The 16,073-nt window shown below is 39.0% G+C and overlaps 1 protein-coding gene across 3 annotated transcripts; it reads left to right on the top strand.

The window, feature by feature from the left end:
- The first annotated feature begins 678 nt into the window (after window positions 1–678).
- Window positions 679–15,034, top strand: fbxo11b (F-box protein 11b). Of its 3 annotated transcripts, none has more exons than XM_079260493.1 (22): window positions 679–964; window positions 2,127–2,281; window positions 2,503–2,563; window positions 2,793–2,937; window positions 3,049–3,178; window positions 4,269–4,352; window positions 4,540–4,672; window positions 4,814–4,920; window positions 5,307–5,418; window positions 7,302–7,408; window positions 7,492–7,629; window positions 7,709–7,926; window positions 8,012–8,192; window positions 8,319–8,441; window positions 9,199–9,284; window positions 9,450–9,526; window positions 9,608–9,751; window positions 12,095–12,205; window positions 12,282–12,389; window positions 12,486–12,594; window positions 13,128–13,226; window positions 13,653–15,034. In XM_079260493.1, exons 1-22 carry the CDS (start codon window positions 877–879, stop codon window positions 13,780–13,782), a joined length of 2,646 nt encoding a protein of 881 aa, XP_079116619.1. In that variant the 5' UTR covers window positions 679–876; the 3' UTR covers window positions 13,783–15,034. The 3 variants fall into 3 exon arrangements, with proteins under 3 accessions (XP_079116619.1, XP_079116618.1, XP_079116617.1); XM_079260492.1 differs by having other exon boundaries at window positions 2,503–2,584; window positions 2,796–2,937; XM_079260491.1 differs by having other exon boundaries at window positions 2,503–2,584.
- The last annotated feature ends 1,039 nt before the right edge of the window (window positions 15,035–16,073 follow it).

Genomic DNA, 16,073 nt, shown 5'->3' with positions numbered 1-16,073 from the left:
ATACGTCCATAATGTGTTGTACATTGAATTAAAGCAAAAAAGAGGCTTTAAATCAAATAAAGCCTTAAATTATTATTTTTTTAGCCCTCGTTTACTAATGTGACTGTTTATGCTGAGATGCATGTGATCATATCTTGAAATAAAATGTTCTGTTAAGTGGTTTCCGTTTTTGAAATATGAATTACAAAACTTTTACTTTTACAAAACAATGGGAAATTGTAAATAATCCCTCGTTGCGTAAAAATAAATTGCAAATAAAATATATTTTATTTATTTTATTTAAAAGCAATAAAAGCATGATTCATCTTTAAATTATTTTTAAATAATAATAAACAATTTTAAGGCTATTCTAAAGGTGACATTATGTCACAAAATTGATCTCTAACCCTTACACATTATACAATGAGAGCTTAAGTTGCAAAACGTACAAACTTATGACTGGAGAGCCCTTTGATCTGCGTTGGTCAGATCGCCGCTTGACCGATTCCCAACCCTAACATATAGGTTTGTTAACTAGTTTAATATGGAGCTTCTGATTGGTCATTGTAAGAGACAAATATAAAACACCTTATTTGATTGGTCAAGTTCACATTCTGTTATTTTTTTCTCGCGATTGTTTCCCGTGTGGGTTAATGGCTCCTCCTGCTACAGACAGAGACGGAGCTGGCACCGAGCATTGAAGCTGGGGGGAGCTGTGACACCACGGAAAGAAAAAAAAAACGCAATTACACTCCACATACCATTGCTTTTTTTGTTCGCAATTGTTTGGGGGTTAACTGAGAAAAAGATTGTCTGGGTGGCAGTTTGGGTCGACGGATAAATTTAGCATCGGGCGGTCGAGGATAGCGGTCTATATTTCGACAACCAACTCCCCAGATGAACTCCGTCAGAGCCACCAACAGGAGACCCAGGCGAGTGTCGAGGCCGCGCCCGGTACAACCCGAACGGAACAACGGGGACAGAGGTAAGCCAGGCCACGGTCAGCTTATGGTTTCATACTAAGCTGTAAAAGTCTTTACGTAACCATGATTTTCCTCTGACTTGCTCGGCTGCGCTACAGGCGGCGGGTTTATCAGGAAAACCCGAGGCTTCTCGCTCTGTGGCTCGGGCCAGGCCGCGCTTTGTTTGGCTTGAGTGATCGGGGCTAGCTAGCTTACGAGGTTAAGAGGAGGTTGGGGGTTGTCTGCGTTTAACGTAATGCGTATGTAGCTACACGGTCATCATTTGTGGTTCATATTCCTCAGCTGAAGGGGGAAAAAAGGATCGACTTCACAAGCACTAATCACAAGCTTAGTGTTTGCTCGGCCGCTGCATTCCCAGCTGTCACAACCCTTTATGAAGGTGTAAATCTGAGGACTGCCATTTTTGGGGTGTAACGTTAACAAAAACATTAGCAGGCAATGCTAACTAGCTTCCTCGGCTTCAAGAGGCCACAGAGATCAGCTGTGATAGATGATACTGTGTGATTTGTAGGAATTCACTGGGATCATTTGTATGTGCTTTTGGTCTGTTGTGTGAAAACCAAGCTTGTTATCAGATTGAGCAAACATGCCCGTCTTCACTGCCGGCGCCTGCTAGCCGTGGCTTGATTTGTTTACACCGCGGATTTGCCAGCTACGCAGTTCAGTTTTTAGACATTAGCCGCACGTCTAATCGACTTCATTTGCGGCCCACTAATTTGACAGCGGCACAAAAGACGAGTGTGGTCCTGTCCGGTTAAGACGCAAATGCACACTGGCTGGTATTTATTAGGAGCCACCAAACTTGAAACAAAAAAATGCGTCTTAGCTGCAGAGAGCGCATCTGCCTTTATCAATCACCAACCTTTGTCTGCCTTACCAACTATAACCCTGGCTGTGGTCTGCGCAGTTGTCACATTGCATGCAAGCTTAATGTAGAAACCTCTGTCAGCAATGTATGCTGCATTTCCTGCACGTTTTTGTTGTGCAAAAGCTTCCACACAATGTAGATTATTTAGGCTTATTAGATAAATGGTTAATGTTTTTGTTTGTTTGTTTTATGTTTTGTTTAAATTATGGTCCTGCTTTATTTTGCAGCTTTGATTATGTAATTGTAATTATAGACTGTGGATTAATGATAAGACATCACTTGATTTTTGTGTTTAGATGAGGAGGCTCCTGCAGCAGAAATGGCTATTGAAGAGTCCGGTCCAGGTGCTCAGAACAGTCCCTATCTGCTCCGACGCAAGACCCTGCTTCCCAAGAGAACCGCAGCTGCCTCTGCCACCGCCTCTGCCTGCCCCAGCAAGGGCCCAATGGAGGTTAGGCTATAGCTCTGTCTTGCATGTTATGGGAAATTGACTGCAGTTTGAGGGTCTACATCACAGGTTGGAGACTGCCAACACACAGGATTAAAAGAGAAATGCTAATTTGGTTTATTTTCCTCTAAAATGACAATAAGATTTTGACAGATCATTGAGCTTCTCTGTCGAGTGCTTGGATCTTGGCTTGATGTTTATATCCTGCTTGCTTTTTGTTTTAGGGAGCTTCCACTTCATCAACAGAGGCCTTTGGCCATCGAGCCAAGCGGGCACGAGTGTCCGGTAAGAGCCACGACCTGCCAGGTGTGTGTTAATACTTTGCAGCTGCATAAGCAGAGTGTTTTATGTTTTAAGATTAGGTTTTAGGATTTTGTTGTTTTTTGGGGGTGGTGCAAGGGGTTGAACATTATGGGGGGTTTTTTGTTAGTATGTGTAAAGAAGCAGTACTCATTGAGCTTGAAAGGATAAGATTTTCTTCCCACTGATATTCTGTGTATTTGTGTATTTTTAGCAGCCCCAGCAGAACAATATCTGCAGCAGAAGCTTCCAGATGAGGTTGTTTTGAAGATTTTCTCTTACTTATTGGAGCAAGACCTTTGCCAAGCAGCTTGTGTCTGCAAGAGATTCAGCCAGCTAGCAAACGACCCCATCCTATGGTGGGTGCTGCTGAAGACATGAACTCAGTTTTGACCTTACCTTTGCATGTTATTGTCATTAGAACACAGACAGCTAAGATTGATTTTTATATGTGTCTCATGATATTTTAGGAAACGGCTATACATGGAGGTGTTTGAGTATACTCGTCCCATGATGCATCCCGAGCCTGGTAGGTTCTATCAGGTCAGTCCTGAGGAGCATGAACACCCAAATCCCTGGAAGGAAAGCTTTCAGCAGCTGGTAAGTTAGTCTGCATTATCATAATAATCATTTATTTATGCTTTTGGTGTGTGTGTTTTAACTTCTTTACATATTTTGCAATAACGAAAGGACAGTTTTGCTATGCTTTATATGTCCTAGAAAGTTAAGATAATTTGGCCTGTTTTAGCACATAAGAAATGAAGTAAATATTTGGATATTTGCTTTTTAAATGTCTATTTATTTTTAAAAAAAAAAAAAAAAAAAAAAACTATTAAAAGTTGTGCTTAACTAAGCCATTATGAACATTTCAAAGTAAAACCTAGCATGTGGTGTAGTTATGACTCATTTTTGTCACAAGTACATATATAATCCTACTAATTTCCCTTTACAGCCTCAGTTTTACTGTTCATGTAAAATGAAACTGAGTCTAAGTGCCTTTTCAGTTTCAATATCATTTATTTGTGGTTATTTTGAAGCACTCTTTTAATCCTTTGTATTTTCTATTTAAGGAAATTGTTGTGACAAGTTTGCTTGAAAGCTTCTCCCCCCATTTATTTAATGTAATATGTAATCTTATAACTCTAATGTTTTGTAACAAATTATTACATGGACCTGAAACTGTCTAACTGTAAATGTTATATATGTTACTGCAGAGTTGGGGTGCCTGTTTGATTGTAGTTGAACATTTAGTAGAAATTAAACATTGAATGCACTTGTAAATTAGTTTTTGAAGGCGTCTTCCTTCTTGGTATCAGCTAATGTTTATGTTGGGGTAGTTAAGGATCCATTATAGCTGTGTCTATCACAAAAAATTTATATTGTTTTTGATAATTATGTTCTTGAGCCACATCATCTGTTGTGGTCAGTTTGCGATTCAGCTATATGTTGTTGTTACGTGCTCAACTTTTGCTTGTGAACGACAGTCATTGTAACTGCAAAAGGTGGTGTACTTTGACCACGTCACCTTCTTGGGGAGCAAATATACTACCTGCAATGTTCTTTTTGAAAAGCTTCACTTTAACATTTAACTTTAAAAGCTAAACTTTTTTGCTCTGCTACAAAGGGCAGTCTGTTAAATAAAAACCATGTAAGCCAACATGTACTTATCTTGGTGTTTTCTGTGTTGTAGTATAAAGGTGCGCATGTGAAGCCAGGTTTTGCCGAGCATTTCTACAGTAACCCCAGCAGATACAAAGGAAGGGAGAATATGCTGGTAAGTTAAAAGCCTGCAGCTGAAGAGAAAAGCTTTCTTATGTGTATTTTGGCATTCTATAGCTTATATATTTACTTGCAGACTTGAGGGCTAAATTGCCCTCTTTATTTTAAGTACATGTATGTTCAACCTGTTTTTTATGTTTGTTTTTTTGTTTTGTTTTGTTTTTTTTTTTTCCCCCTCTCAGTATTACGATACCATTGAGGATGCTCTGGGTGGGGTACAAGAGGCCCACTTTGACGGTCTCATCTTTGTTCATTCTGGCATCTATACAGATGAGTGGATTTATATAGAGTCTCCCATCACTATGATTGGTGCAGGTAAGTATGTTGTCTTCACTGAGAGGTGCTGAAGATGTGATGCTTCTGCCACATGCAGTCTGTACTTCTCCTAAAACTGGGATACACCATCAGTTGTGTGTATTTCCGTGTAAACGAGTGGTCTTTTTTTTTCCTCTTCAGCTCCTGGAAAAGTAGCAGACAAGGTGGTGATAGAAAATACGAGAGACTCTACATTTGTTTTCATGGAGGGCTCAGAAGATGCATATGTGGGATATATGACCATCAAGGTAAATGTATACCTCGTATTTCCATGTTTTTCTTACAAACTTGGGGGGGTTGACGGCTTGATATAAAAGCAGATGGTATAATTTTGAACTTTATTTTTTATCTGCACCTTTAAGATTTAAAGGCTAACCCATTTATTGTGAAAAAAGAACGTTTATGTCCGTATGCTTTTGATGGCTTTCATCGTGTGGTGATGCGGCATAAAGTATCTTCATTCCACTTCATATTCTGTTATAAGCTTGAGGTATTAGTGGCAATAATACCCCTTTTGTTTTTTTTGTTTTGTTTTTTTTTTGAGACAGAAGTCCAATGTGGAAGTGGTGGGTCGACAGACGGGTTGTCAGTAATCATGTTGTGCATCTGACCTCCATGGCTTTTCTCTCCTCAGTTTAATCCAGATGATAAATCGGCACAGCACCATAACGCTCACCACTGTCTGGAGATCACGGTCAACTGCAGCCCTAACATTGACCACTGTATCATCCGCTCCACATGCACAGGTAATAACATGCTACTCTTGTTTCAAAAAGACAGAAGGGGAAAAAAAAAGTGCTTCTTGAAGCTTCAGCTTGGCAAAAGTTACTCCTGGTGGACTGCTGCACCATTTTAACATGGTATCATACAGCTCTTTGTGTTTTTCTGCTGTTTCTGTTGAAGCTGAAGTTGATGAGTATTTTCACTCTGCCCCAAAGTAAGAAGCTAAAGCATTTGGTTTTTGTGAAGTTGTTTTTTCCCCACTTAGTTTCAATTGCATTAACTTCTATAGTTGACAGATTGATTATTTTATGAGGAAAATTTGCATTTTTGGAAAATCATAAAGATCTGTCCCAGTTGTATGCATTTTAATGTAACACGAGACCGAAACCTGCTTGTATCTATTGTCTGATTAAAGGCACGTACCATTAAATGTCACTGGCATTTAAAATCCATGAGCTGTATATCTTAGTTATTTATATGCTGCTCTTGTCACTTATTCCCGTATTGGTCCTTAGTAGTGCTGGACTGTCACAGGGTGGACCACGTCTCTTTTGTTTCCTCTGACACATCTGATACATCTGCATGTTACTGTCAAAGTGATTTTTTTTTTTTTTTTGAAACAATGAAAAGTTAAATAACTTAAGTGTCTTATTGAGGAAACAAATAGTGACTGGTCATATAATTTCACTGACAATAGAAGGGCTTTGAGATTGTAGTTTTTCTTTGCTCCAAGTTATTTATTAATGTCCAAAAGACTGAATGATCCTCTCGAACTCTTGGAAATTTAAGTTGCTGTAGTCTGTAATGTGCTTTGCCCTCTTTTTAACTGGATTGAAGGTTGGACATCGCTTGCTTGGTGTTTCTCTGGTTTACAGGAGTTACAATCCGGGGGTCTTTTATCCTTTTTTTAGATAGAAAAGTAAAATGTTTTAAATATTTGTAGTACTTCAAATATAGTGTATATTAGTTCAGCTACATAGAAGCTAAAGTGCTTCTGTGTGCTATGTTTTTTATGTAGAGGATGCTGGTTGACTTTCTAGGTTAGCCATCTTGTGTACTTTACACACTGTCTGGGCTCTTCTTTTCTGCTTTTTTTAAGTTTCTCAGTATCAGCGGTACACAACTTGACCCACCTTTACCCACCCCCTAATATGAATGTTTTCTTGCATTCGAGTGTGTATTATATAGTAGCAAGAAGAAGTTGACACTCTGGGATAATTGCTTGTTGTTTTATTAAATAAATTCTATATTTTTAGAGATGGATAACATGAAAAAAAAGCTCCTTCTTTCAACATATAAGTAATGACCTAACTGTTCATCAAGGCAAACTGTCTTGCAAGCAGATTTTTCAGGACTGTTGAAGCCACTACTGAATGAACACAATTTGCAACCCAGATAGAGTTGATGGATTTATAATTTTTTTTAAAAAACGGAGCTCCTGCAGGAGACTCTGACCCCAAACACACAAGTAAATCATCAGGATGGCTGAACAAGAAAATTCATGTCTTGGAATGACAAGAGTTCAGTCTTTCACCCACCTGAGATGCTGAGCAATGAAAATTCAACACATCCTACAATTATTTTAAACAGTTCCATTCTTATAATTGTTTTTATTGTCTCATAAGTAGCTCCTCAAAACGAGGTTGCTTGCTAAATGAGGTTATACAAGTTATTGTATTCAGCATTAAAATGACTTATAAATACACATTTTATGTCTTATTTAGTCAAACTGTGATTGTTTATTTTCTGAGTAGTTAGTTTAGATTATTTATGGACAGTTAATGCTTCACAGCTGTGACAATATGCACCCCTGTCTGTTTTTTTTTTTTTTTTTTTTCCTTCAAATGTTGTTTTGTTTTTCCTACAAATTAATGTTGTGCGACCCCTCCTCTTTTATTGTGTTTAGTGGGTTCGGCTGTGTGTGTGAGCGGACAAGGGGCCTGTCCAACCATCAAACACTGCAACATCAGCGACTGTGAGAACGTAGGACTGTACATTACGGACCATGCACAGGTAATGATTATTATATTCCTTGCTTTAAATCAACAAATGGTCATATATTCGCCAATACCTTTGATCACCCTGTTTTGTTTCAGGGCATTTATGAAGACAATGAAATCAGCAACAATGCGCTAGCAGGAATTTGGGTGAAAAATCATGGTAATCCCATCATTAGACGTAACCACATTCACCACGGACGCGATGTTGGAGTGTTCACATTTGACCATGGCATGGTAAATGATATCTGCTATGATTTGGCTTTTTGTGGAAGAAACATCACAGACCACTTAAGCAGTGTTTTCTGTGTTTCAGGGTTACTTTGAGAACTGCAACATCCACAGAAATCGCATAGCAGGCTTTGAGGTGAAGGCATACGCCAACCCCACAGTTGTGCGCTGTGAGATCCACCACGGCCAAACAGGAGGCATCTATGTCCACGAGAAGGGGCGGGGCCAGTTTATAGAGAACAAAATTTATGCCAATAACTTTGCCGGTGTGTGGATCACGTCCAACAGTGACCCGACGATACGGTAAAAACACAGCCTTCACGGTATCTGTAGTCATTCTGAAGTTAATCTTTGGACAGTTCACCTCATTTTTCCCTCTTGAATTCAGGGGAAATGCTATTTTCAACGGTAACCAAGGAGGGGTCTACATATTTGGAGACGGGCGAGGTTTGATAGAGAGCAACGACATCTATGGAAACGCCTTGGCTGGAATCCAGATCCGAACCAATAGCTGCCCCATTGTGCGGCACAACAAAATCCATGACGGTCAGCATGGAGGCATCTATGTGGTAAATACATTCTTTCATTAAGTAGCAGCAGAGTGGCAGTTTTATGATAACTTCTCAGTGTTTGATCAAAGGTTAAAATCTTAACGTTGGAGGTTTTTTGACAGCTGATCCTGCTTTGTGTTCCAGCACGAGAAAGGCCAGGGTGTAATCGAGGAAAATGAGGTTTACAGCAACACGTTGGCTGGAGTCTGGGTGACCACAGGCAGCACTCCTGTTCTCCGCAAGAACCGCATCCACAGCGGCAAGCAGGTATTATAATCTGTTCTGTTGCTGACGGGATTTCAGAAAAGTGAATTAATCTAAACTGGCTCAAATTTCATAACTGCTACAACATGTGTAATAAACCGGATCTTACCAGAGCCGCAGTCCAGCAGGTTTTCCATGTGATGCCTGCTCCAACACACTTGACACAAATACATTCAAAATCTGCTTGATTGCTGCTTTCATTGGACCAAATTAGGTAACTGTGCTAGAAAAACATTTAAGTTGCTGTGCATCATCACTAAAAGGCTGCACAATAAATCAGTGTCCATACAGAGTTGCCGTACTCGTTTGACACACATTTGTGCTTCTATCTGCAGCATAAATAAAGTAGGATCCATGTTTTTTTTTCTGGATTAGATGATACATATAGCAGCCATTGTGCAATAATGCTTGAAATTTTAACGTTTTTTCATTTTAGAAAATGTTTTACACCTGACAGGCTTTTTGTTATTTTAAACTTTCACCAAATATTGTTGTCAAGCTGCTGTGAACTACTTTGCCCTTGAATTGGACCGAGCCCATATTCTGAACCGTCAGCAGCAGCAGGTGCCGGCAGTGAGGAGACTAGCACTGAACAAACACCCCCTCAAAAGTAGCTAAAAAATGTCACACGGGTTTATTTTTCTTTGCTTCTCTTTTAAATAAGTTGCTAAAAGGATAGGAAAAGTTGTAAAGTAAATTTATATTTCTAAATATTAATTGTGATCAAAACCTTTTTCATTTCTTAATTCTCTTCCTTTAGGTTGGTGTGTATTTCTATGACAATGGACATGGTGTGTTGGAAGACAATGACATCTACAACCACATGTACTCGGGTGTACAAATAAGGTAATAATTCACCTGTCAGAAAGGTAATGAGTAAAGCAGCTTAGTTTTTATGTACTTTGCTCGTATTTCTGTGCTTGCATATTTGAAATCTTTATTTTAAGGTTTGACGTGTACAAATTCATGTTTTATTTTCAAACATGACAACATCGTTTTTATTTTTCACAGAACTGGGAGCAACCCAAAGATAAGGCGCAACAAGATCTGGGGAGGCCAGAATGGAGGGATTTTAGTCTACAACTCAGGTATGTATCTGTAACTCCATTATTCTCCTATACAATGTGGGTTTTTTTAAGTTTTATTTATTTTGATGTTTTATTTTACAGGTCTGGGCTTTATCGAGGACAATGAGATCTTTGACAATGCCATGGCTGGAGTGTGGATCAAAACAGACAGCAATCCCACACTGAGAAGAAACAAAATTCATGATGGCAGAGATGGAGGCATCTGCATTTTCAACGGAGGCAGAGGTACTTATCATGATTTTACATCTTCATTAAGGCTAATTATGGAACAAGCTGCGACCGGTTTCACAAAGCACTTAAATATTTCCCCCGTCTTCAGCGTAGTCATAGACTTTCCATAAGGTTTCTGAAAGAGGGGAAATGAAATAAAGGAATATATCATGTTGTATGTTTTTATGATGACAAAATGTCTGCAGTTACTAAAGATCAGGTATCACCAACTTTGGGTCTTTTAAGTCACTGCCCTGCAGGTTTTAGGTTTTTCCCTGCTACAACACCCCTGAAATAAAGGAGATGAATCTCAAGCTAGGGATGCACCGATACCAGTAGCTGTATCGGCTCAATACCAAGTGTGTGTACTCGTACTTGGTATTAAAAATGTACCGATACCACAACCGATACCCAATACCACACGCGTCAAGCTAGCACAGGTGTGTTTGATGACATGCTTCTGACATGTTTTAAAAGAAATAAATGCCTTGAATGTTAAAATGTGACATTTTTTGTTCCACTAAAAGCGAGATCTTTGTTTCAAAACCACACATTTATAGTTGTATTCAGGTAAAATGAGCCAAATCAAATTAAAACTTGTTGAAATTGTTAGATCTGTAATGTTGTTATATTTATATTGGTGAGGTAACTTCAGAAAGGATGGGTAACTTATTACAACCTAATTAAATCTTACAAAGTTATAACAGCAATAATAACCATAGTCACAATAATGTTCACATAAACAGATTTGGTATCGGCAAAAATCTGTATCAGCAGATATTCAAGTTTCAGATATCAGTATGGGATCAGAACTCCCAAAAAGTGGATCGGTGCATCCCTATCTCAAACAGCTTGTGAAGCTCTAAACCAGCCTCACGATGTCCACATTATTTGTCAGGTATGTTGCAGCAGGGTAACATCTAAAGCCTGCAGGACTTGAGCCCAAATGGTCAGTGATTCCTGCTATAGATCTTGTTTTATTGTACTCACACTCAAACTGTTGCTATTTGAGCTTTTTCCACTCAGGCAGGAAACACAAAGATGAGTTTTATAAAATGACTGAATATAATAAAAGGGGAGAAAAAAGCTGTTGGATTCAAACTAACTGGACTTTGAATGTTAAAATTCAAGCATTAGAAAAACAAACGTGCCATTATGCACATCACTGTTTGTCAACGAAGGTTAGCTTACCTTCTTATCTCGTCTTTCGTAGACTCTGATGACAAGCAAACAGGGTGATAGACTGGATGATGCAACACACTCATTTATGGATATATCAGTCATCATTAACTTAGTGGAAAGATTTAAAAATTGTAGGAGCATCTTTGAAATGTCAGAAAGAGCACGGCAAACTTGCACTGAGTCATCTGACTGAAAACTGTCAAAACTAAACAGAAACTGCACATGGGTTAAATCTATAGTACAAAATCACTTGTGACTTTCCTTAAACATCTTGTTACGTTCTCAAGCATGTTGACCTGCTAATCTGATTCAGATGTGCTGAAGCAGGAAACATCCTAAACCTGCAGGACAGCAGCCATCAAGGACCAACTTTGGACACCCCCGTTTTATTTCAGACTGCAGTTAGGGGCAGAGATGATTGTAGCTCAGGATCTATGGCTTCTCTTTTGTTGGATAGTTACTATTTCAACCCAGAATTTTCCTAAAATACTTGTGAAAGCATTCATAGGCAAAATACTGAATCCTGCCTCTCAATGTGGGCCATACTTGTGAACTGCTGAAAGCCAAATAAATGCTACCTAAAGGAACCTTAAAGTGTTTTTTTCTTTATCCAGGCTGCTAAGGTCTTTGGGGTCTCTACATTATTTTAGAGAGATTTTAAAGAAAAGTAATGTGAAATATTTTAAGGAAATGTTCAGAACATGGTTGTTTTTGTATATTTTGGAATCCTTTACTTTGGCTGCAACAAAAATCTTAACTTCTGGTACTTTGTGTGGCTGTTTCTCTCCAGGTCTGAGTTTGTTAAACAAACCTCTTGAACGCAGGTGTCAAACTCCAGTCCTCAAGGACCGGTATCCTGCATGGTTTTGTTGTCTCCATGCTCCAACACACCTGACTTAAATTAATACACAGGTTGACAAGAAGCAGCTGGCTCCATTTGATTTGAATCAGATGTGTTGGTAGAGAGGAACAACAAAAACCTGCTGGATACCGGATACTTACCGGTCCTTGAGGACTGGAGTTTGACACCTCTGCAAGTTTTGAATTTAGTCAATTTAGCTCGCTACCTAACTTGACATGTGTGAATGTACTTAGAGTATTTCTACCTGAATGTTTCTGTCCTGTCATTCCAGTACATATCCTCTATCGCCAATTATATCATTTTATTCCCTGTAGGTTTGCTGGAAGAGAATGACATCTTCCGAAATGCCCAAGCCGGTGTGCTGATCAGCACCAACAGTCATCCAATACTTCGCAAGAATCGCATTTTTGATGGCTTTGCAGCAGGTTGGTTTGACAAACACAGATTTCCTCTCAACTTTTCTCCCTTTGCAAACGGCACGTTTCTCATTTCCTTATCTAGGCATAGAAATCACCAACCATGCCACTGCAACACTGGAGGGCAACCAGATCTTCAACAACCGCTTTGGAGGTCTGTTTCTGGCCTCTGGAGTTAACGTCACTATGAAAGGTTAGTAACTGCTTTGTGACATTTAAAGGTTGGACCAGTCTGGTTGTTATATTTCTGCTCAATGACCACCCTCATTTTCTATTTCTGCACTTTCAGATAACAAGATTCAGAATAACCAGGATGCAATTGAGAAGGCAGTGAGCAGAGGGCAGTGTCTCTACAAGATCTCTAGTTACACCAGTTACCCCATGCACGACTTCTACAGGTCAGCTTTTATACACCTAAGTAGAGCTAAATAAGAATTTGTGCCAGCTTGGTGCTGCGGTTGTGTCGAGATATTGATTCTCTGCTACTTCTTGGAGCTGTCTGTCAAATACTGCACTGGTCAAATGTATAGACACATGCACATTTGAGTGTGCATGTCTAAGCTTCCTGCTGGGATTATGTGTAAAGTCGAAGCTACTTCTTTTGTTGTTGTATTTCTAACCTCTTATTTAAGAGATGCATACAACCATATTTCCATAGTATCTGTTCCCAGAATCCTCCTGTTTGTAATGTCAGGTGTGCAAACAGACAGAAGTGTTATTATAGATGGTGTTTTGTTGACTGACAAAATGTGAAGTTGTGATTTTTTTTTTTTTTTTTTTTTTTTTAAATTTTTTGTAAATGATCAAACTTACCCAACTTATGTAGGCATATATTCTAATTGTATTTATTGGCTGTTGATTTTCTATTTGTCTCTGTCATGTTTCATTTCTTTACCCATTCTTATTAAAGTCAATTCCTTTGTCTCTCCAGGTGTCACACCTGTAATACAACAGATAGGAACGCCATCTGTGTTAACTGCATCAAAAAATGCCACCAAGGACATGATGTAGAATTTATACGGCATGATCGGTAAGATCGCTGTCTTTTCTTTACTTGTTCTGTTTTAACCCATAAGAACCCAGCGTGACATAAATGATACATACAGTTTCAGACATTTGGCATTACTTAATGGTACAAACTTTGCTCAAAATCCTGTGTTTGTGTTTTGTCTGTTTGTGGACACCAGTAAGCAGAAGCTTGCACTCTAAAAATTTGACATACCACATGTTAATAAATGTTAAATATCCCTAAAAATGTTTGTACTTTTTTTTTAAATGACCTTATCTAAAACAAATTTCTTTTTCTTTTTTTTTTTCTTTTTTTTTTTTTAAATTTATTTAAATAATGGTTAGGTTCTTTAAGGGGTAATCCAGATCTTGTTTGTACCGTTTTAACATGCTTGCTCCAAAGCTTTGATATAAGTTCAGTTTATAATCTCTGGTATTTCTGCTCCAGGTTTTTCTGTGACTGCGGAGCAGGAACGTTGTCCAACCCGTGCACGCTGGCTGGAGAGCCCACACATGACACAGACACTTTGTATGACTCCGCGCCGCCCATCGAGTCCAACACGCTCCAACACAATTGAAGAACATCTGGTTGAGTTAACACCCTCACATAAGCATACAAACACATTACATTGCACACAGCCTTACACACACAGTCACATTCACACATCCACTTGCAGCCATAAGGACCCAGAGAGACTCTCATTGCGGCGCTCTCAGACGGGCTCAACGTGGAAGAGGCTGCAGGGGAAGCAACTTCCCACCGCTGCAGCCTGAAATGCCGCAGCAGAGGGAGCAGCTGAGCTGAGGGTAGACTGACAGAACAGCCACAAGAGATTCCTCATTGGACCATTTCTTACTGCAGTCTATAAACAAAGAAGATGGGAAGAAAAGGGGTTGTGCTGAGAGGCGGTAGAGGTCAGTTGATAGCACTTTGAGTGTGAACTCCACCCCGAATAATCCTCAGCTCCAGGCCTTCCTGTTCTTCTTCTTGTTCTCAAGTACTGCTGTCAGAGACTTCCTGCTTCCTCACAACTGCCCTCCCGATTGGCTGGCTGGGTAGTTGTAACTAGGCGACAGATGGGTGGATGTTGTTCTGTGTGTGAATAAAAAGCAAGATTGTGTGAGTGTGATGGAGCACTTGGGCTTTTTTTTTTTGTTGTTGTTTTTTTTGTTTGTTTTTGTTTGTTTTTTTTAAATATGTTCTGATCAATGGATTTTATTTCAATGCTTTCTCATGTAGTTTTGTATTTTCAAGCAAAAAGCTGACTGTATTTGAATGTCTTTTATTTTATTATATATTATTATAATTATTATTTTTCTTTGGTTAGCGTCCCTCTTCCCGACTCGTCAAACTGCAGAAACTCCCAATGTCCCAGTGGTGAAATTCTTTCTGTGAAAGAGAATCTCATTTAAACACTATAAACCCTCTCCAGTGTGTTAGTTTAAATGGCAGGTGGAGTTGCTCCACACTTGTATAAAGAGGTGTGTGTAAATGTGTGTCATGTACAGTGCAAGTTCTGCGTGTGTGTGTGTGTGTGTGTTTATAAGTTGATTCAGTCAGTGTTTTGTGGAGAGGGTTTCAGTAGGAGGCGTCCAAGCTCCTTTTGAACTGGAACCGAAGAGTCAGTCTGCAGTCCCCCCCCCCCACCCCCCCCCCCCCCATCCTCCCCCTGTCTCCCACTTTGTGTATCGTGGTGACTGTGGCTCCTCATGCAGCCTGAATTGTATGCATGTACCATAACATCTAGACTTAATATATTGTGAAGTATTCAATAACCATTATGTAGATGCTAGTTGGAATTGAAAAAGGGGTATACTTTCTTAGAAAGACAAAAAAAGAAAACAGGAAACTGGCCATTTCTAAGAAAATAAAACTTTATTAGATCAAAGATGTCTTTGTTTGAATTTCCTTTTATCAACAAGTGTTTGATTCTGAAAGAGGACACTGCTGAAGAAGAACTCATCTGACTCGTCACGATTGTACCGATCTTCTACACTTCATTTGATGGTCATGAAAAGCCCTCAGGAGGGAAAAAAAATCAAAAGCAGCTGCTTGATTGTGGTTTTATGAAAATTTTTCCAGATTTCACTTAATTATCCAATTGAAATGTAAGACATAACTGGGAGGTCAGAAGTTGTTGGGTGGGATGATTGATGGCTGGGTTTCATGCACAGAACAAAAACAAGGATGAAGATCACAAAGTAGCTGAAACGGCGTATTGAGGTGTGACTAGAATGTTCAGATGATCGTGTTTTAGGATTTTGACAAAGGATTGTGGAGAAGTAAATTGTCTGCAAAGACAAATAAGCTGTTGACTGGGAGAGAAACAACAGCAACAGAAATTTTGTTTCAATGTTTTTTTTTCTTATAGTGAACGTTATGAAGGGGGGTTACTGCTTCGGCCATCACACGGCCAAAAATCACCATTTATATGGAAAATTTTCCACTGCAGGAATTACTGAATTTATTTGAAAATAAAGGTAAAATGCAGGGGTGGCAGTGTTGGAGGAGGGGGGTTTCTCTCAGCATCAGTAAAGCATTATTACATCCTAGTAAGATTTACAGTGTTCATAAACCATTTTTTAATCACAATTAATCATATATATATATATATATATTTAAAGAATTGGCTGAAACTTTGAATTGAGTCAAAGTAAGTTTGTATGATATAAATTCAAGTGAGTTGTCCAATTTAAAACAAACAAAAACAGCCATCAGGCCAAAAGGGGTATGAAGACCACTATAATGAGAAACAACCTGTGCATTCATTGCTAAAGATGTGAGTTTTTCTTGAAGTTTGGCTGCCTTGATACATTTTAGACATAAGAGTGGGGTTTTCAGAAGGTTTTATAGGCTGAAGCTCCTCAA

Source organism: Telmatherina bonti, assembly GCF_933228915.1.
Source record: "Telmatherina bonti genome assembly, chromosome: 21".
Lineage (NCBI taxonomy): Eukaryota > Metazoa > Chordata > Actinopteri > Atheriniformes > Telmatherinidae > Telmatherina > Telmatherina bonti.
This window is presented reverse-complemented; position numbering and strand designations above follow the sequence as displayed.

Bases quoted from the DNA above. Each gene is read 5' to 3' on its own strand.
- fbxo11b (XM_079260491.1), top strand. From the start codon at position 877: ATGAACTCCGTCAGAGCCACCAACAGGAGACCCAGGCGAGTGTCGAGG. The intron at 7,927-8,011 runs GTAAAAACACAG...TCTTGAATTCAG, and splicing joins AACAGTGACCCGACGATACG to GGGAAATGCTATTTTCAACG. The intron at 8,442-9,198 runs GTATTATAATCT...CTCTTCCTTTAG, and splicing joins GCATCCACAGCGGCAAGCAG to GTTGGTGTGTATTTCTATGA.